Source organism: Kogia breviceps, chromosome 2 (assembly GCF_026419965.1).
Source record: "Kogia breviceps isolate mKogBre1 chromosome 2, mKogBre1 haplotype 1, whole genome shotgun sequence".
Classification (NCBI taxonomy): Eukaryota; Metazoa; Chordata; class Mammalia; order Artiodactyla; family Physeteridae; genus Kogia; species Kogia breviceps.
In genome coordinates, this window is record NC_081311.1 from 74,678,470 (window position 1) to 74,703,763 (window position 25,294).

Here is a 25,294-nt window from a genome sequence, read left to right on the forward strand (position 1 = left end):
TGAGGACCCATTTGATATTTGCTGAGAGTATGAAGCTGGTTAGGAGAAAAAGAAGTGAGTTTTAGCTTAAAGATCACAAAAAAGCAGATGATCCAAGGAGGAAGAAGAGTAGACCCGCAGGCTCCTTTGCAAAGGCACTAGGCGAGTGAGCAAGAATTTAATGTCAGTCACTGGCCAGACCACATGGCCCTTAAGTCAGTCATGAACTTCACACACACACACATGGCCCAGCCGAAGCAGGAGGCGAGGGAGAAAGAATTCTTTTATGATTCTGGCTTCCCTAAAACTCTCCGCAAAAACAATAATGATAAAATTATATGCCGAATTGGCTGTTTATTGAATGGAGCGCAGTCTGTGGGCCAAGTGTGGCTCACAGGGAGCTCTATGTGTCTTGCCAAGAAGGGGCAGTGGGCCAGAGGAAGCATTCTCCCCATCACTGTTCCAGTGAGAAGACCTATGTCTAATCCCCCAAATCAGGTCACCTCTCCTCATTCATCTTGCTGCACAGTTTAATGTGACAGCCACAAAAATGGAAAGGAAGTTGGACTGGCCAAGTGTTTCTGAGCATTCATAGGCAGCTGGATCAACCTTAGAGGCGGGAACAGCTGCATAATTTGTGGGCCCAGTGCAAAATGAAAATGTGGAGTCTCTTATTCAAAATGTATTAAGAATTTCAAAATGGCAATAGCAGAGCATTAAACCAAGTGCAAGGCCCATCTAAGCATGTCCATGAAGCTGACTGTGCCCAGAATCAAGGGATCCAGCAAGGTAGGAAGGATAAAAGGAGACACAATGAAACATATTTCGGTCTCCACATCTTACTTTTGTTTGTTAGGTAACATACCTGTCTTAACCCAAAGAGGCAGATTTAACGGTGGACTTCAGGTACCATGACAGCCCAGGAAGAGAAATGTTTTAAACCCCAGGGGAGTGTGGGCTCCCAGATCCACAATGGGAGCTGCCTCTCAGTGTTTTCAGCACCCAGATGCCGTTTTCTGCTATAGGTCACGACTAACATCTCCCCTTCACAGGAAGAAAATTGTTGGTGTACAGAGAAGAGAAAGAATATGGCAATGACAGAATATGGCAAATCATTACTTCTAACGATGAACTTTAGGACATGAGAGGTTAGAGTTAGGTTACAAAAAGAACTTCAATAACGTGAGCTTCAGTTTTAAGGTGGTAGAAGGGGGACTTCACGAACTGGGGGAAGGGCAAAATTCTAATAATGTAATTTTATTCCTTCCAAGGACAGTGTCCAACCCACTAATCTGTTCTTCAAACCACTGCCTTATACAAATCTTTAGGAAATCTGTGACTGATTACTGGATTATCTTGCAACTGCTGTGTGCATTGTAAATGTTTTTAAAGTTTGAGGGAGTTAAAAGTGCATTTTCCTCAGGATTGCCCCATTTAGAGCTCTTAGTTGCCCCTTGTTATTTACACTTTGAAGAATGGATCTGCCAAGCAAAAGCAAATTGCAATTCATCCCCTACTCAAAATCTTTCAATATTATTCAAAAGATGGCGTTAGACGTCAATTTGGAATAGAAAAGGGTTCAATTGGAAATGATTATTTAACAATGATCTGGTCCATTGGTTACAAAGACTGGGCTTCCAGCCCTGATGTGACAGAACCATCTGGGAAACGTAGAAAAATACAGATTCCCTGAAATTTTCCCCAGAAATTTTTCAGTCATTAGAGTGGAGCTGAGAAATCTGTATTTCTATAAAACTGTTGGTTTCAATTTAGTAAACATTAAAAAGAAGTACATAGGCATAAGCACCACCAGTCACAAAACCAAGCACAAGGTAGGAATTAATCTTTGTAACTCATAGACGGACCTGGGTCTGAGAGCCAGGAGGGAAAGCATCACCCTACAGGGCCCTCCAAGCTGGCACGGGCACTATATACACACAAGCCCACACTACCCAGCAAGACTGTCTACGTGTGGCTGCAGGATGCAGATGTATCTATTTACAAAGGAAGACTTTGTGTCCAAGCTCTGATCGTCACTTAACTTCAAACTTGCCGTGGAGTCTTCCCATCATGAAGACAGTGGTGCTCTCGTCTATCCCCTCTCTCTCCCCCAGCTAACTGGGAGAAATCCTGGAAGGCCTGAGCAGCTCTTGGAAAGGAAGCCTCTTCCTGGAGCCTTGTCATTTCAGGAGTTCCTTTTTTGACTGAAGCAGTTTCCGCTGCATGGCTGGGGGGTCTGGAAGCAGAACACATCCAGGGTCCACAGACAAACCCAGGGATTTCATTCTCTTGTGCTGTGGCATGTAGGCCTTACTGTAGCATGTTCCCCCAATTTCCCTCTTTCCCTTTTTAGTGTTTTCTTTGGTTCCTTTCCCTCCTGTGTGAGCAGTTGGTCCTCATAATCCCCAGGTGGCTTGTAGTTGGTTTGTTACCGTCATTCCACATGGTCGCTCCGTTCGGTTCCAGCAGGCACATTGGTTTGGACGTCCTCTTCACATAGCTGTCAACTCGTTTCTCTAGGCCGTAGGCCGGAGTGGCCACTGTTTGGGATTTGGTTTCCCTTTCTGCTGCTGAAAGTGTATCTGTGTCACTGCCTGCTGTGCGTATGGGGATGATTCCTCTGCTTTAGCAGAACGTTGAAATCAGTTCCCAAGAGCATCCTAAAGAGGTGAAGTTCTAACGTGTGCTACTAAAGAATGGCTCCGAACAAAGTGGCCTGGATTAACCTTGCAAGGGTGAAAATGAAAATGGGCCTCCCTCCACAATGCTGTAATATTACCTACGCGCCCTGCCAGCCTCTGCCTTGGAACCCTACAAGCCACCGTCTTGAAAACATCAAAGGAAATATTTTTCACTTCTAGAGCGTGCCAGATCCTAGAGGTACTGCCACACAAAATAAACTCTCCTCCAAGTGACTGAAAATGCTATTTCCCCTCAATTGTGGGAAAGCATAAATAAATGGGACAGCGTGAGAGGGAGAAACAGCAGAGGGAGAGTTTGATACACTAAACACATGGGAAACAGCAGTAGTAGCCACAGGGCTGTGGCCAAAGAACAGAAATCAAAAGCAAATCACGTTGACACATTCGCTGCTTCTCCAGGAGATTTACTCAACTTACTGCATCTTAAAGATGCTTGAAAGCACATCCAAGTTCTTTCCAGGCTGGTGCAGCTGCTAAAACATGTGGACGACACTCAGTAATTCCATGTGTATCTTTTAAAATACATTTTAAATCTTTCTATTACAAAAAACTTATAATTGAGTCCTCCTCTAAGAGTGGTCTGTGGAGATGTGTGCATTTGAGAACTGTTTATTCCTGGTCTACAATAAGTACAGGAAGTGAGAGTAAGCATTTAGAAATGATTATTATAACTTTATACTACCTCATTGTTTTCACTATATTTTATAACTGTATTAGTTAAATGAATTCATTTTTTCAAATGAAGTTTTAAAAACTGGTGTTTTAATCACATATGGTTTGGGAAGCACTGGAATTACACCCATGTTTGTATCACCTAGATTTAATTGTTTCTAACAAACTGGGAGAAATACAGAATACTTCATAGAGAAATACTATATGAAGAGGACATAAAGTTATGCACCTAAGATTTGCTTTTAAATTATTTCTTTAACTTTCTAACTAGCTTCTCTGTCTTGTTAGCTTATCATTGCCTTGAAAGTAGTGTGACCGAAAGTAAGGGATCTATTTTTCATATTTCTACTTCCTAATACATGGATATTCCAAAAAGTTTGTATATACTAGGCTTTTAAAAATACAAGGGAAATAAGTATTACCTTTATCATTCCTGCAGTACTCAGTTTCTAACTCAGTTCTGTGTTCTCTGATATTTTTAACAAGTCAGTTCTTTAAAGACATCATTATAGTGGAGTGCCTGATTTAAAATTTATTTTATGACAAGTAAAAGCTGTAACTTTCCTTAAAGCTACCCTGTTGCAACATGTTTTATGGAAAAATTTAACATAGTTTTATGTGTTCTTAAAAGATTTTAAATATAGAAAAAATGCAATAGGATGGACTTACCCCCCTCATTTAGGAATTTAACTCAGATTTGCGAAACAGAAGGTAGCCTGACTTTTCACTGTGGAGACTCTTTCAGCCCATAGGAAGAATTTAAGTAGAGCAACTTCATTTGGTTGTTATTAGTGTCAGTTAAAGATTCTGGCAAAGAGAGGGAAAAATAAAGGAAGTGTCACCCACCCACATCACCAAACTTAAAAAGCTGGAGAACTTTATTCACAGTGACTTTATATCAAATTGCATCATCCATTTGGACAAAGAGTTAGTAGTGCTTCAGTGAAAATTTTGTTTGAACATAAATTGTTTTCTAGATGTTTTGCTAAAGTCTTTTAATGTCCAATTCCCACAACCTCTCTATGAGGGATTAAGAACCAGTGAACACAGAGAGTTCAGAGTCATTTGTTTCCTCTGGCCTTGAAAATAGAAGCGGGCCACACACACCAATTACTGAGCTACTCTTTTTTTCTTTCCTCTTTTAGCCCATCCAAACAGTCTATTGTGAAGTTGAAAAATTTCAGTTACTGTAATTTTTTCCTAAAGATTCTGGTTCCCACACTGAAATTCTGCCTCCACAGTCAGATTCAGAATCCAGTTCTCAAAATCTGTTCCAAAACACATTCACGGCCTAACCCTTGAGAAAGGAAACTTCAAGCTCCACTTGTCTCCTTGCAGAATGAGTCAAAGTATTTTAAAAAGCAACAAAAATGTGAAATCCCTTGATGAAGTGTTTTTGAAGTGTCCTGGCCACGTCTGTAGAAATGGTCAAATTATCTAACTCAGTTCACTTTTTAAAGAGGAAGACAACTAAACTTAGCACAAATCCAGGCAAATGACTCCTTCCAAAAAAGAAGAAAAGCTCATTATACACACACAAAGGAAACTGATATTAAACCCTGGGGTGGTATGGGCCCAAAGGAATGAGAGTGGGAGAAATTGGGCAAAACCAGGGGGTAGCATCGACTTTAGGGGGGAGAAATGCCATCAGGAAGTAATGAGAACTCTCTGGGAACATAACAATTGGGCCCAAAGTATTTGACTATTAGAATTAGCTACTAATCCTCTCCACACATTTAAAAGAATCAAAATAAAGAGCAATCAAATACACAAATTTCTGTACAAAGTGTAAGGCCCTCGACCTTCACCTTCAGGAAAGTGTTCTGACTTCGATCTCAATCAGTCTTGGAGGCAGGTCCCTGAGACTGGAGTTTACAGTTCTCGTGACTAATGTTCTGGCACAGGAAATGGGAGTCTCCTCCTGATGCAGAAGGCAGTTGAACACAGTGAAGATCCCTGATGGGCAAAGAAACACCCATGCAGTGAAAGGAACACCCAGTTAGTAATAATAGTAGCTGCTATTGATTCACTGCTCACTATGTGTCACATATTATGTGGGATGCTTGACACAGGGCCTCTCTTTACCCTTTCAACCGTTCTAGAAGGTAGGTATTTTTTCCATTTTACAGGTGAGGATTCTGAGGCAAAGAGGGATTCTCCTGAGAGCTAAAGACAAGATCTAAATGCATGTTTGTCAAACTACAAAGTCCAACTTCTTCACCACTCAGCCAAATTACCTGAAATTTATCTCAATGGCTGTTTGAGGTGAGGAAAGGAAGTGACTTACCTGGAGCAGGATTATAAGAGAAAAAACAGGCTCTTGGCCTCTGGCGATGACTGGAATTGTATAACATTGAAAAACTTTGGTGTATTATCAAAATTAGCTTAAATGCACGTTAACATAATTGAATATATTTAATTAATAAGTACTCAAGACAGGACAAATCCTAAGCCAATTTAATAATGTATAACAAGTTTTACATAGCCAAGAGAGTGAAAGTTCCTCGGAAACAGTCATCTAAGGAGACTCCATTTATTCCATTGTCCAGTGTCTTTTGGGAGGTCTATTTTTTTCTTATTATAATATATTGACTACCTTCCCTGTGTTGTACAATATATCCTTGTAGCTTATTTTATACATAATAGTTTGTACCTCTTAATCCCCTACCCCTATATTGCCCCTCTTCCCCTTCCCTCTCGCCACTGGTAACCACTAGTTTGCTTTCAGTATCTGTGGGTCTGCTTCTTTTTTGTTTTATTCACTAGTTCACTGTGTTTTTAGATTCCACATATAAGTGATGTCATACAGTATTTGTCTTTCTCTGACTTGTTTCACTTAGCATAATACCTTCCAAGTCCGTCCATGTTGTTGCAAATGGCAAAATATCATTCTTTTTATGGCTGAGGGGTATTCTATTGTGTATATGTACCACATCTTCTTTATCCATTCATCTGTTGATGGACACTTAGGTTGCCTCCATATCTTGACAATTGTAAATAATGCTGCTCTGAACACTGGGGTTCATGTATCTTTTTGAATTAGTGTTTTTGGAGTTTGGGGATATATACCCAGGAATGGAATTTCTGGATCATTTGGTAGTTCTATTTTTAGTTTTTGAAGAAACCTCCATACTGTTTTCCACAGTGGCTGCACCAACGTACATTCCCACCAACATTGTACCAGGGCTCCCTTTTCTCCACATCTTCGCCAACATTTGTTATTTGATGTTAGCCATTCTGACAGGTGCGAGGTGATATCTCATTGCAGTTTTGATTTCCATTTCCCTGATGATTAGCGATATTGAGCATCTTTTCATGTGCCTGTTGGCCATCTGCATATCCTCTTTGGAAAAATGTCTATTCAGGTCTTCTGCCCATTTTTTAGTCAGTTTTTTTTTTTTTTGATGTTGAGTTGTATGATGTTTATATATTTTGGATTTTTAACCCCTTACTGGTCCTATTATTTGCAAATGTATTTCTCCCATTCAGTAAGTTGTCTTTTCATTTTATTGATGGTTTTCTTTGCTGTGCTTAGGTCCCGTATGTTCATCTTTGCTTTTATTTCTTTTGTTTTAGGAGACAGATCCAAAAAAATATTGCTGTGATTAATGTCAAACAGTGTTCTGCCTATGTTTTCCTCTAGGAGTTTTGTGGTTTCCAGTCTTACATTTAGGTCTTTAATCCATTTTGAGTTTATTTTTCTATATGGTGTTAGAGAATTTCTAACTTCATTTTTTTACATGTAGATGTCCAGTTTTCCCAGCACCACTTATTGAAGAGCCTATCTTTTCTCCATTGTGTATTCTTGCCTACTTTGTTGTAGATTAATTGACCATAAGTGCATGGGTTTATTTCTGGGCTTTCTATTCTGTTTCATTGATCTATGTTTCTGTTTTTGTCCCAGTACCATACTGTTTTGATTACTGTAGCTTTGTAATATAGTTCAAAGTCACCCTGATTCCTCCAGCTCTGTTTTTCTTTCTCAAGATTGTTTTGGCTATTCAGGGTCTTTTGTGTTTCCATACAAATTTTTAAATTATTCGTTCTAGTTCTGTAAGATTGGTAATTTGATAGGGATTGCATTGAATCTATAGATTGCCTTGGGTAGTATGGTCATTTTAACAATATTAACTCTTTCGGACTTCCCTGGTGGTCCAGTGGTTGAGACTTCGCCTTCCAATGCCGGGGGTGCAGGTTCGATCCCTGGTTGGGGAGCTAAGATCCCACATGGCTCATGGCCAAAAAACCAAAACATAAAAATGAAGCAATATTCTAACAAATTCAATAAAAACTTTAAAAATGATCCACATAAAAAAAAAATCTTTAAAAAAATATTAATTCTTTCAGTTCAAGAACACAGTATAGATTCAGTTCAAGAACACTCCTCTTCCATCTGAGTTGTCTTCAATTTCTTTCTTCAGTGTCTTACAGTTTTTTGAGTACAGGTCGTATACCTCCTTTGGTAGGTTTATTCCTAGGTGTTTTATTCTTTACGATGCAATGGCAAATAGGATTGTTTTCTTAATTTCTCTTTCTGATAGATCATTGTTAGCATATAAAAATGTAACAGATTTCTGTATATTAAATTTGTATCTTGCAAATTTACTGAATTTATTGATGAGCTCTAGTAGTTTTCTGATGGGGTCTTTATGTATAGTATCATCATCTGCAAACAGTAACAGTTACTTCTTCCTTCCCAATTTGGATTCGTTTTATATTTTTCTTGTCTGATTGCTGTGGCTAGGACTCCCAATACTGTGTTGAATAAAAGTGGGAAGAGTGGACATCCTTGTCTTGTTCCTAATCTTAGAGGAAATTTTTTCAGCTTTTCATCATTGAGTATAATGTTAGCTGTGGGTTTGTCATATATGGCCTTTATTATGTTGCACAATTTCTGGAGAGTTTTTATCATAAATGTATGTTGAATTTTGTCAAAAGCTTTTTCTGAATCTGTTAGGTGGTCATTTGATTTTTATTCTTCAATTTATTGGTGTGGTATATCACATTGATTGATTTGCAGATACTGGAAAATCCTTGCATCCCTGAGATATAAATCCTAGTTGATCATGGTGTATGATCCTTTTAATGTATTGTTGGATTTGGTTCACTAATACTGTGTTGAGGATTTTTGCATCTATGTTCATCAGTGATATTGGCCTGTAATTTTCTTTTTTGTGATATCTTTGTCGAGTTTTGGTATCAGGGTGATGCTGGCCTCATAGAATGAGTTCACAAGTGTTCCTTCCTTGGCAATTTTTGGAATACTTTGAGAAGGATAGGTGTTAACTCTTCTCTAAATGTTTGGTAGAATTCACCTGTGAGGCATCCAGTCCTGGAATTTTGTTTGTTGTGTGTTTTTAAATTACTGATGCAATTTCATTACTGTTAATTGGTCTGTTCATATTTTTTGTGTCTTCTGGCTCAGTCTTGGGAGATTGTACATTTCTAACAATTTGTCCATTTCTCCTCCAAATAGGTTGTCCATTTTATTGGCATATAGTTGTTCATTGTAGTCTCCTATGATCTTTTGTATCTCATGGTGTAAGTTGTAAGTTCTTTTTCACTTCTGATTTTATTGATTTGGGCCCTCTTTCCTCTTTTTCTTGATGAATCTGGTTAAAGCTTTATCAATTTTATCTTTTCAGAGAGCCAGCTTTTAACTTCATTGATCTTTTCTATTATTTTCTTAGTCTCTAATTTATTTATTTATGCTCTGATCTTTATGATTTCTTTCTTTCTACTAACTTTGGGTTTTGTTTGTTCTTCTTTCTCTAGTTGCTTTAGGTATAAGTTCCGGTTGTTTATTTGAGATTTTTCTTGTTTCCTGAGGTAAGCTTGTATCATTATATATTGATACTATTGATACTTCCCTTTTAGAACTGCTTTTGCCGTGTCCCATAGGTTTTGGATTATCGGCGTTTTCATTTTTATTTTTCTCTAGGTATTTTTAACATTTCCTCTTTGATTTCTTCAGTGATCCATTGGTTGTTCAGTAACATATTGTTTAGCCTCCTCTTGGTTTTTTTTGCAGTTTTGTTTTTTGGGGGTTTTTTTTGTAGTTGATTATAGTCTCATAGGGTTGTGGTTGAAAAAGATGCTTGATATGATTTCAGTTTTCTTAAATTTACTGAGGCTTGCCTAGCATGTGATCTGTCTTGGATAATGTTCCATGTGCACTTGAAAAGAAAGTTCATTCTGCTGCTTTTGGATGGAAAGCTCTATAAATATCAATTACCTCCATCTGGTCTAATGTATTATTTAAGGCCAGTGTTTCCTTATTAATTTTCTGTCTGGGTGATCTCTTCATTGATGTAAGTGGGGTGTTAAAGTCTCCTACTATTATTGTGTTACTGTCAACTTCTCCTTTTGTGTCTATTAATATTCCCTTATATATTTAGATGCTCCTATGTTGGGTGTAAATATATTTACAATTGTTATATTTTCTTCTTGGACTGATCACTTAATTATTATGTAGTGTCCTTCTTTGTTTCTTGTAATAGTCTTTATTTTGAGGTCTATTTTGTCTAACATAAGTATTTTTACTACAACTTTCTTTTGATTTCCATTTGCATGGAATCCCTTTTTCCATCCCCTCACTTTCAGTTTGTGTGTTTCTCTAGATCTGAAGTAAGTCTCTTGTAGGCAGCATATATACAGGTCTTATATTTTAATCCATTCAGCCATTCTGTGTCTTTTGATTAGAGCATTTAGTCCATTTACTTTTAAGGTAATTATTGCTATGTATGTTCTTATTTTGTTACTTGTTTGGGAACTGTTTTATAGATTGTTTTTTCCCTTTCTTCTTCTTTTGTTCTCTTATGATTCAATGACTATTTTTAGTGTTACATTTGGATTCCATTTTCTTTTTGTCTGCGTATACCTATGATAGATTTTTGGTTTGTGGTTACCATGAGGTTTTTATATAGAAATCTACATATATACATGATTGTTTTAAGTTGCTGATCTCTTATTTTCAAATGCATTTAAAAATCCCTGCATTTTACTCTCCTCTCCTCATTACTGCCACAACTAGAAATAAGAAAATTACAAATGAAAAGCTCATTGGTAAAGGCAGACATACAGTAAAGGTAGGAAATTATCCATGCAAAAAGCTAGTAGGAAGGTTAAAAGACCAAAGTATAAAATCAGCTATATCCACAATAAGCAGTTAAGGGATACACAAAACAATTGGGAGGTTTATTTTTGGAATTAACTTCTAAATATTACTGTATTTTTCTGGTTTTATTGATATGCAATTGACATATTGGTGAATAAGTTTAAGAAGTACAGCATAATGGTTTAACTTTCATATATTGTGAAATGATTACTGCAGTAAGTTTGTGTAGCAGCCATCATCTTTATATAGATACAATAGAAAGAAAAGAAAAAAAATTTATTTCCTTGTGAAGAGAACTCGGGATTTACTCTCTTAAAAGCTTTCCTACATATCATACAGCAGTGTTAACTACAGTCCTCATGTTGTGCATTATATTGCTAGTATTTACTTATCTTATAACTGAAAGTTTGTATCTTTTAACCACCTTCCTCCAAATTCCTCTCCCCTACCCCCTGCTTCTGACAATCTATCTCTTTTTCTATGAGTTTTTTAAATTGGATTCTACATGTGAGATCATACTGCATTTGTTGTTCTTCATTTAACTTATTTCACTTAGCAAGATCAATCCATGTTGTTGCAAATGACAGGATTTTCTCATTTTTATGGCTGAATAATATTCCGTTGTATATATTTACTACAACTTATTAATCCATTCATCCATTGATGGACCCCTAGGTTGCTTTCATGCCCTAGCGATTGTAAATAATATTGCTGCTATGAACATGGGGGTGCAGGTACCTTTTCAAGTTAGCATCTTTGTTTCTTTCAGAAGTGGAATTGTGGATCATATGGTAGTTTTATTTGTAATACTTTGAGAATCCTCCATACTGTTTTCCACAGTGGCTATACTAGTTTACAGTTCTACCCAGAATGTTCAAGGATTCCCTTTTCTCCACATTCTTGCCACATTTGTTTTCTCTTGTCTTTTTCATTATGGCCATTCTAACAGTCATGAGGTGATATCTCATCGTGGTTTTGATTGTCATTTCCCTAATGACTAGTGATGTTAAGTGTCCTTTCCTGTATGTGTTGGCCATTCCTGTATCTTCTTTGGAAAAATGTCTGTTCAGGTCTTTGACCCTATTTTAATTGAACTATTTGGTGTGGTTTTTTTTTTTTTTCACTGTTGAGTTGTATGATTTCTTTATATATTTTAGATATCAACTTCTTATCAGATATATGGATTACAAATACCTTTTCTCATTCCTAGGTGATCTTTTCACTTTGTTGATTGTTTCTTTTGCTCTGCAGAAGCATTTTAGTTTCATGTAGTCCCACTTTTTAATTTTTTCTTTTATTGCTTAGACTCTAGGAATCATAGCAAAAAATCATTTCCAAGACACATGTCAAGGAGCTTTTTTCCTGGATTTTCTTCTAGGAGTTTTATGGTTTTAGTTTCAGGTCTTACATTTAAGTCCTAATCCATTCTGAGTTAATTTTTGTGAGTGGTATAAGACAGGGGTCTAGTTAAATTCTTTTACATGTGAATGTCCAATTTTCTGAGGATCATCTCTTAAAGAGACAACCTTTTCTCCATTGAGTATCATTGGCTCCATTTTCAAATGTTGGTTGCCCATATATTTTTTGGTTTATTTATGAGCTATCAATTCTGTTCCATTGATTCCTCTGTTTTTATCCAAAACCATACGGTTTTTTTTTGTTTTTTTTGTTTTGTTTTGAACCATACTGTTTTGATTACTGTAGCTTTAGAGTATAGCTTGAAATCAAGAAGAGTGATGTCTCCTGTTTTGTTCTTCTTTCTCAGAATTGCTTTGGCTATTTGGAGTCTTTGTAGTCCTATGTAAAATTTAGGATTGTTTTTCCTACTTCTGTAAAATGGAATTGGAATGCCATTGGAATCTTGATAGGGGTTACACTGAATCTATAGATGGTTGGCAGTAGTTATGAACGTTTGAATAATATGAGTTCTTCTAATCCATGAACGTAGTGTACCTATCCATATATTTGTGTCTTCTTCAATTTCTTTCATCAATATCTTCTAATTTTCAGAGTAGAGATCTTTCACCTCCTACCTTAAGTTTATTCCTAAGTATTTTACTGTTTTTGATTGCTATTGTAAATGAGATCAACTTCTTTATTTCTTTTTCAGACAATGTCATTAGTATATAGAAATACAAAATTAACCTATAAAAATAGCATCTTGCAGCTTTACTGAATTCATCGATTAGGCATAACAGTTTTTCGGTAGGGTCTTTAGGATTTTCTACATATAAAATCATGTCATCTGCAGAGACAGACAATTTTACTTCATTTAACAATTTTGATGACTTTTCTTTTTCTTGCCTGATGTTCTGGCTAGGATTTCCCATACTATGTTGAATAGAAGTGGCAAGGGTGGGCACCCTTGTCTTGTTTCTGATCTTAGAGAAAAAGCCTTTAATCTTTCTCCACTGAATGCGATTATTAGCTGTGGGCTTATCACATGTGGGCTTTATTACGTTCAGATATGTTGCTTTCATACCTAATTTGTTAAGACTTTTTATCATGAAAAGATGTTGAGTTTGTCAAATGCTTTTTCTGCATCTATTGAGACGATCATATAGCTTTTTCCCTTTCATTTTATTCATGTGATATATCACATTGATCAGTTTATGTATTTTGAATCATCCTTGCATCCAGGGATAAATTCCACTTGACCATGGTGAGTGATAGTTTTAATGTGCTGCTGAATTTGGTTTGCTTGTATGTTACTGAGCATTTTTGCATCTATACTGATCAGAGATATTAGTCAGTAGTTTTCTTTTCTGATAGTGTCTTTTTCTGTTTGAGTATCAAGTAATGCTGGCCTTGTGAAATGAATTTGGCCATGTTCCCTCCTCGTCAATATTGTGGAATAGTTTGAAAAGGATAAATATTAGTTCTTCTTTAAGTGTTTGGTAGAATTCCCCTGTGAAGCCATCTGGTCCTAGACTTTTATTTGGGGTGGGGGGTGGGGGAATGACTACCAGTTCAATTTCATTACTAGTGATTGGTCTGTTCAGATTTTCTATATCTTCCTGATTCAGTCTTGGAATATTTTATGTTTCTAGGAATTTAACCATTTGTTCTAGGTTGTCCACTCTGGGCATATAATTGTAGTATTCTCTTATGATTGTTTGTATTTCTGTGATATAAGTTGTAACTTCTCCTCTTTCATTTCTAATTTTATTTATTTGGGCCTTCTCTCTTCTTGATGAGTCTGGGTAAAGGTTTGTGTATTTTGTTTATCTTTGAAAAACCAGTTCTTAGTTTCATTGATCTTTTCTATTGTATTTTAGTCTCTATTTTATTTATTTCTGCCCTAGTATTTATTATTTCCTTCCTTCTAATAACTTTGGGCTTTGTTTGATCTTCTTTTTCTAATTCCTTTAGATGTAAAATTAGGTAGTTTATTTGACATTTTTCTTGTTTCTTTGAGATTGGCCTGTATCACTATGAACTTCCCTCTTAGAGCTGCTTAGATTTTGGAAATTTATGTTTCTATTTTCATTCATGTCAAGGTATGTTTTTATTTCTTCTTTGATTTTTTTTTGTTGACCCATTTGTTTATTAGTTGCATGTTATTTCATCTCACTATGTTTGTGCTTTCTTCCTATAATTAATAATTTCTTCCTATAATTAATATAGTTTTCTTCCTATAATTAATTTTAAGTTTCATACCACTGTGGGCAGAAAAGATGCTTGATATGATTTCAGTCTTAAATTTTTGAGACTTGTTTTGTGGCCTAGCCTGTGATCTGTTCTGGAGAATGCTCCATGTGCATTTGAAAAGAAGGTGCATTCTGCTGTTTTGGGATGTAATGTTCTCTCTCTCTCTAAATATATAAATAAATAAATATATAGAGAGAGTCCATCTGATCTAATGTGTCATTAAAAGCCACTGTTTCCTTATTGATTTTCTTTCCAGATGATCTATCCATTGATGTAAGTGGAGTGTTGAAGTCCCCTGCTACTGTTTTACTCTCAATTTTTCCCTTTATGTCTACTAATATTGACTTTATATATTTAAATGCTCTTATATTATGTGCATATATGTTAACCAGTGTTATATTTTCTTATTGGGTTGACCCCTTTATTATTTGTCTCTTGTTATAGTCTTTGTTTTAAAGTCTATTTTGCCTGATATGAGTATTGCTACCACAGATTTCATTTCCATTTGCATAGAATATCTTTTTCTATTTCTTCACTTTCTGTGTGTCTTTAGCTCTGAAGTGAGTCTCTTATAGGCAGCATATAGATGGATCTTGTTTTTTTGCATCCATTTACCCACTCTGTATCCTTTGATGGGGCATTTAGTTCATTTATATTTAAAGTGGTTATTGATAGGTATTTATGTATTGCCATTTTGTTACTTATTTTCTAGTTGTTCTTCTCTGTCCTTTTCTTTAGTCTCTTCCCTTGTGGTTTGATGGTTTTCTTTAGTGCTATGTTTGGGTTCATTTCTCTTTGTTTTTTGTGTATCTGTTATAGGTTTTTGGTTTGTGATTACCACGCGGTCCATATATATAGACATATATATATTTATTTTAAGCTGTTGTTTAAGTTTGAACACACTCTATAAGCTCTACATTTTTTTACACCCCTGCAAATATGCTTTTGACATATTTTACATTTTATTTTGTGTATTCCTTAACTGTTTATTGTAGTTGTGGTTGATTTTACAACTTTTTTCTTTTACCTTCCAACTAGATTTGTAAGTGGTTGATCCACTGCCTTTACTATATGTTTGCCTTTACCAGTGAGATTTTTTTTCTTTCATATATTTTCTTATTTCTAGTTATGACCTTTTCTTTTCACTTAAAGAATATCCTTTAACATTTTTGTAAGCCCGGTTTTGTGGCAATGAACTCTCAGTTTTTACTTTCTGGGAAACTATTTGTCCATTAATTCTAAATGATAACTGTGCTGAGTAGAGTATCCTTGGTTGTAGGTTTCTTCCTTTTAGCACTTTAAATACATTATGCCACTCCCTTCTGACCTGCAAAGTATCTGCTGAAAAATCAGCTGATAGCTTTATGGGGCTCTAAGTCCTTATTTTTCTCTTACTTCCTTTAAAATTCTCTTTAACTTTTGCCATTTTAATTATGATATGCCTTGGTGTGGCTCTCTTTGGGTTCATCTTGTTTGGGAATCTCTGTGCTTCCTGGATCTAGATATCTATTCCCTTTCCCAGGTTAGGGAAGTTTTCAGCCACTATTTCATCAAACACATCTTCTGCCCCTTTCTTTCTCTCCTTCTGGAACCTCTATAATGCTACTGTTAGTATGTTTGGTGCTGTCCCATAGGTCCCTTAAACTATTCTCGTTTTTATTTTTATTTTTTTTCAAATACTCAAAATAGTTTTATTTTAAACACTTACCAAATTTAAGTTTTGCTAACTTCTGATACACAGACATGTATATCTACATGACTGTTTATTATGCATATATAAATACATATGTAATTCACATCTATGATAATATTTTGAGCTTTACCTATGAAATTAATTTCAATTTGGGTCAAAAATTTCATCTTTTGAAAGAAACCTAATTTGTTCATGAAAATCTTGAATCCATCCAAGGTAAGGAATAGAATCCTGGGTAGGACTGGGATATGGGAGTGGGGCAGTCAGACATGCCACTAGCCCATACAGGGTGCATTGGTGCAAATTAGAAAAAGGAGCCACATCATCTGGGCAGACACGGCCATGCACCAATAAACTCAGCTTGGTGAGTAGAGCAGGACTTCAGCTCCCATTCCCTGACACAGCTGGATGCCTTGCACTGGGTGCAACCGGCATGTAGGTGGCAGTCTTAGAGGGATGGCTCACTGATGGTGCAAGCAGAAGATGGTGTTCTGGCCACACTTATACAGCTCCATTCCTTGCTAGACTGATTTAATTTGCCTGGAGGAGGTTGGTCGGGTAGAGGTCTTTTCTTCTCACCACTTCTGATGATTTAGCTGAAGGAGATCTCCCCAATTGAAAAAGTCCATTTTTCAGGTTCAAGTCTGCAGATGGCCATGCAGCCTCCAAGTGGGCTTTCATGGTTTAATATTAGGAAATAGCCCAGTGTTGATTCTTGATTCCTAAAAAAAAATATGCTGTCGATCTGGCTGTACATGAGCTTTGCAATTTCCCTTTTCTCTCGGCGCCTCAGCTCAGCCGCCTCCCTTCCGGGGTCATACGGAGGGGCTGCACGAGGAGTGAGGAGCAGGCGGGGAGCCACCGGGCCGCACCCCAGTCACAGGCAGGCCGGCCGGGGGATCAGGGCCGTGCATGCCCCCACCCGGATGGCACGGCCAAGTGGGCACGTGGCGTCCCACGCCCTCCAGGCTGGCTCTGAGGACTCCTATTCTCATTTTTAAAAATTCTTTTTTCTTTTTGCCGTTGTGATTGGCTGATTTCCACTATTCTTTCTTCCAAATCACCCATGCATTTTTCTATCTTATCTAATCTGCTGTTGATTCCCTGTAGTGTATTTTTATTTCACTGATTATATTCTTCAGCTCTGACTGGCTCTTTTCTATATTTTCTAATTTTTTGAAGTTATTGCCGTATTCTCCATTTTTCTCTCAAGATCAGTAAGCATTTTTATGACCATTGATTCGAACTATTTATCAGGCAAATCACTTAGCTCTGATTCATTGGTGGGGGTTGTGGAATTCTATTGTGTTCTTTCATTTGTAGCACATCCTCTGTCTTCTCATTTTGACTTTCTGTGTTTATGAATTAGATGAAACAGTTACTCTACCAGTCTTGAAAGCATGTCCTTGTGTAGGAGTACCTTTATGCAGACAGCATGTGTCTTGTGGCTTTGGCAGGAGGACTGGAGCTGAAGTGGTCATGGGCCAGGGCTTCTCCCAGGGCATGCCAGGGCAGCCACCTTGGTGGGTGGGTTGGGGGACAGGGGCGGCTGGGGCCAGAGCCTGGTGCAAGCCAGGGCTTCTCCCGGGTTACACTGGGAGCCACCACCTAGATGGGTGTGGGGAACACTGGAGCCCAGCATGGACCAGGACTTCTCCTGTGGTGCACCAGGAGCTACTGCCTTGGTGGGTAGGAGGGACTGGAGCTGGAGCTCAGAACAGGCTGGGGGGCATGCTATCTTAGCAGGCTGGCTAGAGTGCCAGGTGCTTTTCAATCTGCTGCCTTTATGCTGGGACTCAGAGCAAGTAACCCCTTTAAGAGCAAGTTTTGGTTTCTTATTGTCCTCTGGCTCTCCTGGTTGTAAGCCCCACTGGTTTTCAGAATTAGTTAAGGGGGCTCATATTCCCAGTTCTAGTCCCTAGGGCTAAGGTGCTCTATTAGGGGTTTCAATCCCTCATTTCTTAGGGAGGACTTCCAAGTTTGTGATAGCCCCTCCCCTTCTGCTTGTGGGTCACCCACTGGGGGGTTGGTCCTGACTAGATTGCATCTGTGCCCCTCATACCTGTCTCAATGAGTTTTAACTTTATATCCTTAATTGTATAAGAGATGTTCTGCTAGCCTTCAGGTTGCTCTCAGAGAAAGTTGTTCTATATGTGGTTGTAGTTTGGGTGTGTCCATAGGAAGAGTTGAGCTCAGAATCTTCCTACTCTGCCATCCTGCCTCTTTCATTCTTTTTGCTCCTATGACTAGATAAGGTCTTATCTTCCAGGTTGCTGATTCTTTGTCTGCATGGTCAAGTGGGCTTTTGAAGCTCTCTGTTGAATTATCAATTCATTTATTCTGTTTTTCAGCCCTAGGATTTCCATTTTGAGTTTGTTTTTGGTTTTGGTTTTGTTTATTGTTGTTTTACTTTTGTTAGTGGTTTCTATTTCTTTGTTAAACTTATTTGGTTCATGCATTACTTTCTTAATTCCATTGAGTTGCCTGTGTTTTCTTGTAGTTCAGCAACTTCTTTAAGAGGATTATTCTGAATTCTTTGCCTGACATTTAATAGTGCTCCAATTTTTTAGGATCCTTTATTAGTGCCTTATTAATTTCCTTGCATAGTGTCATATTTACATGATGTTTTATGGTCCTTGATTTCTTACACTGATATATTGGAAAAGTGGTCTCCTCCTCCAGACTTTGCTGGTTCACCTTGGCAGAGAAAATTTTTCACCAGTCAGCTCAGTTGGGTTTCCAGGAATGTCTGCTGGTAACATCCTTGGGCAGGTGGGGAGCTGCTATTTTGGGCCAAGACAACTGTTTGAGTTCTAAGGTCAGGGTGAGGCATGTGCCCCTAGCTGAGAATAGCTGGATAGACTGCTGCTTGGTTCCCTGCCCAAGGGAGGCTATAGGATGTGCTCCACATTTGCTTGGATTCTATGGTGATGCTTGTTAAGTGGTCATGACTGGCTTCTTTACTCAGCAGTAGGTAGGGCTATGTATTAGCTTGCCCTACAGGACAGGACCCAGGGGCTGCACAGCTTGTTGTCTGGGGACCTGAATTAGGCAAGAGTGTAAAATGAGTATCTTGGTCAGGCAAGGCCACCCGTTTTGCTCTGCAGATGGGAAAAGCCATAGATTGTGCTCATGGGTTTTTGGTTGTTTTTTGTTTTTTGTTTTTTTTTTCAGTACATAGGCTCTCACTGCCGCGGCCCCTCCCGTCACGGAGCACAGGCTCCGGACGCACAGGCCCAGCCGCTCCGCGGCACGTGGGATCCTCCCGGACCGGGGCAAGAACCCGCGTCCCCTGCATCGGCAGGCGGACTCCCAACCACTGTGCCACCAGGGAAGCCCCCGTGCTCGTGGGTTTTAAGTGACACTGTAAGCAGAGCTATTGGAGCGGCTATGCACTGTGCTCTGGTTAGGCTCCCTGATCAAGAAGCCTGAAGGAGCTTCTTGGAATTATGAATTCATTTCCCTTCCCCAGTGCAGTGGGAGAAGCAACTCTAAGACCAAGATAAGTCTCTTTGTTTGTGGTGGTGACTCAAGCCAATCCATGCCCCAAGTTCCTGGGCCAAAGAGGGCCACCTGCTTTGCCCTGGAGGTCAGCTCTGCCCGCCTGCCTCTCAGCTTGCGCATTACTGGGTTATGCAGCAATTTCCAGGTGTTCTGTCAGCCCTTCCTGTCAGATGGCGTGGGGACTCACAATCCACAGAGGGTGAGACTATGGCTCAGCTCCCTTGCCTGGGTGTGGGCAGACCAGGCTCCAGGGCCTGAAAAACTCCTCATTTGAGGACTTGAATCAGGCAGACCTGCACTCCTCTAAGTTCCCTGGTCAGACGGTGCTACTACCGTCTTGGTTCTGCAGATGAGCAAAGCTGCTGCTTGGGACTACTACTTGGGCACTGCAGGTAGGAACTCAGACTGCCAAGATCCGAGGGCTGGTTGTTGCAAGCCCCTCCTTAGTGGTGTCTTATCCGTGAACAGTTGCTGGTTTTTCTTTTAGTTATAGGGGACAGGAAGTCAGGAATGACCTGTCACCATCTTGGTGACATCATTCTCTATGATTGCATTCTTGGAGTAGCCTCAGGGGTAGCAACCTCATGTTCTTTCAAGGTAAATCTCATTTCTGAATACCGCAGAGTCACTGGGAGTCGAATCTGGGAAGTGATGGGTCATCATACAAAGCTGTGTCATAACCCTTTTGGCTTACACACTCCTTTCAAGAATGTGATTAAATCTATGAAACCTAGAAAAAGGAGAAAGGGAGGCTGTGAATAATATTTTGCATTGAAAGCATGGGCCTGTTTCTATGAGATGGGTACTTTCAACCATTTTGTCAAAAACCGGAGTTTCTAGACAGCACTCAAGAGCTCCCTTGGCATGCTGTAAATGCAAGGAGGCCTGTATTGAAGGGTAGGGTATTCCATCCTTCATTCCCTCTTCATCAGTTCCATCTTTCTCCAGTTTGAATGTAAGCTTAGGGAGAACAAGGGTTTATGTTTCATTTACTGGAGTTCCTAGAACAGGGCCTAGTACTTAGCCCTCATTTAAGTATTTATATAATGAATGAATGAGTGAATGGATGAATAATTTAATATTGGGTTCAGAAGTAATATTTCAATTATCAAAAGAACTATTTGCTAGCAACAATTTTTAAGAACCACTAGCACAGGTAATTCAAGTGGAGATAACTCTGGGAGCCTAATGGGTAGGGCTAGGGTTTCTTTGAGATTTAGACCAATCTCAGGATTAATATTATAGTGCCAATTCCATTTGAGAATCAGTTCAGATACAATCTCAGAGCAAGGCACAGTAACCATTCGGCGTGACAGCACAGTCGGCCTCTGCAATGGGAACGTGGGTCAAGAAACCCTGCATCACTTTAGTAAGGAGCCCCTTTGCTTATGGATGAGGTCGTCAAAGCAGTCATAGACTTGAGTCTTTATTTTAAAAAAAAGAATGAACAAGAATAAAACCTGTTCCATAATCTTACTCTTTTTCTATGTACCTGTGGGTGGCCACAGAAACAATGATTGATTACTGGTCCTGGATTCTCTGGCTAAAATAAAGTGCCTTAGCTTCTGGTTGAACATGAGCACTGTCAATGCAAAACAACAGGACAGGGAGTGCATATATAATTCTACTGCAGAAATGGCTTTCAATTCTGCTGAAAATATTTTTCAAAAAGCTAGAAACAAAGACACATTTCATCTAGCAAGGGCAATACAAAGGGGTTATATAAATTTATTTTTCATATAACAATTGATTAGAAAAAAATTCCCATTTTCAATGTTTAATTCCATCTCTCATTTAAAAAAAAATCACTAAAAGGACAAAAACCCACACAAAAATACAATCTGTATCTGTTCTATATTTACAGATAACCGGTCACTATTAAGGCACAGATTGATTAAAAACATTTATTCAAATAATCCAAATATTTTGTGCATCATATAACACTGACAACACCGTATACTGTAGTGTCATAATCCCTTCATTGCATCAAGAGAAAGTGAGAAAAGTAATTTCCAGTGTTTTTTATTTACTTTTTTAGCCACCCTATTTAATCTGGTTTAATTGGGACAGTTTTCCCTTTGGCATAATATCAAAGCACTGTTCATAAAACCTATATCAACTCAATACTGCAAATCATTCCATCTTCCTCCTGTTGCAAATGCATGGTAAAGAGCTGGGGGGAAAGACTCCAAATGATTACTTTTTATTTGGGGAGGAGGTCTTATTAAAGAAATGATAAAATTTAGAGCACGGAGTGGTCGCACAGGAAACAAATCTGGAATTCTTACTCTATGGCTGAGGGTGTAGCATGATGTGTTCATATAGTCATATAAGGCAGGGAGCTCCATGTGATGACCTGCATACATGTGACATACATGCAGGATCATTCCATTGTACTTGTGAAGGGAGCGATTTAGTTCTACATCCATAAGCACATACAGTTCTGTTTGGGAACAGGCATCTCCTTAGTGCTGTTATAATTGATAATTTTATGACAGGCCCATTATCTATGCCTTCACGGTAACCAATACTCTTTTCTTTTTTTTAAGTGAAAATTTTTTGGTGTGCAAAATTTCTCTCCGATTCTTGTTCTTCCTTTAATGATAAGCCCTTAACCATGGAAAAAAATCAGACAAGTATTTCTGATCCCACATTTGTATGGAAGTCCCCAATTGTTGTGTATGAATCTAATGCCTTCTTTGGACAGCACGTGACAGTGGTTTATGTCCATGTAGAAAGTCTCGAATACCGAACATAAATAAGTCATTACAGTACAGGGAAGTCACCACATGTCCTATGGGAAAGTTTTCCAACAAATTAATACACTTGGAAATAACATTGCTTTGAAGAAAGAGAGGCACTTATAGTGATTGTCTTCATGGATTGAAAACCCTTCATAAATCCATAATGAGATGTCTGAATAGACCTAGGAAACAATGTTGCCTGATTTCTTGGACTTTCACAGTATCAAGATTGTAACAACGAGTTTAGCCACTTACAAAATAGTCTTTTATTTTTCCTCCTTCAGAACTCTGCTGTCTTTGTAAACTGTCACCCTGGAGACTTAAATAAAGCCTTTCCATTCTCAACAAACCCAAGTCTGCTTCAAGCAGACAGACATGGTTTTAGGAAAGTCCTGTGACCGTATGGCGCACAGCTAACGTGTACATAAGGACAGTCATCTATTCCTCCTCCTCATGGCAACAGTGCTGTCTTGTCAGATGATTATTTATCTTTTTTAAATAAAGTGACAATCTAGGGCTCCAGTTACTGAATGCCGTCCATTCTCTACCATAAATCTCTAGTAGATATCAATTTAATCAGTTATGTACGGTATGCTTATAATATCTAAAAATAAAAGTTTGATATAAATAAGTGTCCTTTAGTGGCAGTATACTAAAAATAGCCCTTTGCCTTCAGACAACCATTAAAAACATTTTAGCAATAAAGGCAGCAGCTAAATATGATGACTGCAAAGGGTTAATATTGCAAAGTCCATTTGGTCTTTCTTTGCTCGCACCTGTTACAGTGAACTAGGTTCATTGCTAAGTGTTTCTAGGATGCTGACATAAATGAACAGAACTGGTCCATAACCAAGTGGAGTCGCTTACATTTCCCGAAGTCACAGACTATTCTGCACAAAAACTAATAATCCAGTACTACTATGTCAAATAAAAATTTAACGCAGTCTGATTTGTACCAATACATCAGGTGACATAAAAACGAGAGAAAGAGAGATAATTTCCACAGGACAAGAAGTAAGAAAGTGTAAAGTGCTGAAAGACCTCAATAATTATTTTAAAGCAGTACCAGAAAATTCCACTTTGATTATTTTTTTAAAAAAATCCCCAAATACCAAAACAAAATAAGCAAACAAACAAAATAACTTCTGTGTTTTCTGGCATCCCAGATGTCAACTCAGCCTTCATGTTAAGTAAAAAAATCAGTGCATATGTTATTATATAGGTAAATAAAAACAGGAAATAAAGCCCTACCCTCATATTGCAAATTCTGTCCAATTGCCGTTAGGAAAAAAAAAAGTAATCCTCGTGTGGCATTCTGTATGATGACATAAGGACATCATCTTCTCTCTCTTCGGCACAAAGTTCAGGTGCGAATAAGATGCTTTGGTCCTGATACCAGACACCCGAGTGCTGAGGATGGTGTGCAGTGAAGGCTGTTCACAGATCTCCTGCGTCCGACTTGACAGAGTTGGTGGGCGTGTGCCTGGACGGTACCGCTACCAGCGGCCACTGACACTAGCAATGTCTGAGTGATACTGACGGGGTAGCCTCCCACTTGCTCCGCCTTCCAGGAAAGAGGTGCGTGTATTTGGCGGTTCAAAGAGCTTTCTTCGGTTTTTATTTAGTTCTGGAGAGAGAGAGAGAGAGAGAGAGAGAATCAGCACATGGCAGTAGAGCTCAGCTCAGAAAATGGTGATGTGGTAGGTTTGGGGGGGTAAGTCAAGTAGGTAGCAAAAGGAAAACCTTTAAGTTGACCATCAAGACATTTCTGAAATGCTAGAAAGTCTGATATGAAAGGTAGCCATTTGTAGCTGAGAGAACCAAGGACAGCAAATCGTTTTTACTGCAGTTCATAAAGTATCTGGGAAATATGTCATCCTCAGAACACTCAAGTCCAAATATACAAAGTAGCTTCACCGATCCCAAATGTCATTTCAGAGGCAAAGGGAGAGGCACCATCAAAGCTGGTGAAAGGCATGTGAGAGGATGTATTACCAGGGATACAGAAAATTATTACAGCTCATTAAACTCATCCATGTCAAACACAGTGATCATTAAATTATCGAAGTCGACATGAAAAGAGGCTCCCACTTCTAAACACCAGAACACTGGAGCAGCACACTGATCTGTTAATCCAAGGCCCCGGGTGGGAGGGAGATGCAAGAGGGAGGAGATACAGGGATATATGTACACGTATAGCTGATCCACTTTGTTGTACAGCAGCAACTAACACACCATCGTGAAGCATTTATACTCCAATCAAGATGTTAAAAAAAAAAAAATCCACAGCCCCGTGGCTCCACTGACACATGATGCCTAAGCTCCTTGAGTCAGAAAGGGTGACATGAAAAAGCATATCGCATCAGCAGGAGGCTTCTGTGAATAAAAAATCAACTTAGTAAACATAGCAACAGTTAAGGAAATTAATACAATCGCAAACAACCAATACGTGAATCCAAATTTTCAGAGAAAAACTAAGATCCTCGATTTTCATTTTAAACAACCAGAGTACTGGTTGTTTAGTTTATGTCTTTTCCCAACTAAAAATTATTAACCAGAAAGATGAAAACTGGAAGCAGCCTACCTTGTTTATGACTATGCAATACCCCATCCTCCCCTCCATACACAAATGCTCAAGTCAACTGATGTAATTGTTACTAATGAACTCATACAAGTAAATAGAATTGTCAGACACTAGAAAGCAGCGTTTCTGATAGCCACCAAATGCAAATATAGTTGACCTTTGAACAGCGCGGATTTGAACTGAGTGGGTCTACTTATACGTGGATATTTTTCAACAGTAAATACTACAGTATCACACAGTTGGTGGAATCTGCAGATGCAGAGGAACTGTGGATGCGGAGGCCGACTGTAAGTTACATGGGGGTTAACTCCTGTGTGGCTCAAGGGTCAACTGTCTCTTCAAACTTATTCAATCTCAACTAGACGGAATATATAGTTGGTGTGTTTAAAGCTGTTGTCTTCTTCTCTGGGAGGGTGGTAAAGCAAGTGATTCAGCACCTTTAATTATCTGCATGGAACTCAGGACTTTTTCAGCCATACACACACACACACAACCCCATTCTGAGCTCTGAGATTACACAGCAAGCTATGGCCTGCTACAGTAATGCTGAGGACGGGAACAGAGGCTCAGACAGGCTGCAGCGGGTCGTAGGTGGCCAGGGACAGCCATATGGCCAGATGTGCTCTTGTCTCCCAAGTGCTAGAAGAG

The 25,294-nt window shown here is 38.6% G+C and overlaps 1 protein-coding gene and 1 long non-coding RNA gene across 5 annotated transcripts in view; one reads left to right on the forward strand and one right to left on the reverse strand.

Annotated features, from left to right (window-relative positions):
- The window catches only part of LOC136793558 (uncharacterized), a 443,749-nt gene that overhangs the window by 398,731 nt on the left and 19,724 nt on the right, over positions 1 to 25,294 (forward strand). The gene's annotated exons all lie outside the window — the stretch shown is intronic.
- The window catches only part of BICC1 (BicC family RNA binding protein 1), a 310,208-nt gene continuing 305,646 nt past the window's right edge, over positions 20,733 to 25,294 (reverse strand). For 2 of the 4 annotated variants that reach the window (XM_059055026.2, XM_067025611.1), the window contains one exon: positions 20,733 to 23,689. In XM_059055026.2, the coding sequence (XP_058911009.1) occupies positions 23,559 to 23,689 (131 nt within the window). In that variant the 3' untranslated portion in view covers positions 20,733 to 23,558. The remainder of the gene's footprint in view (positions 23,690 to 25,294) is intronic. The other 2 variants (XM_067025610.1, XM_067025612.1) reach the window with 2 other exon arrangements.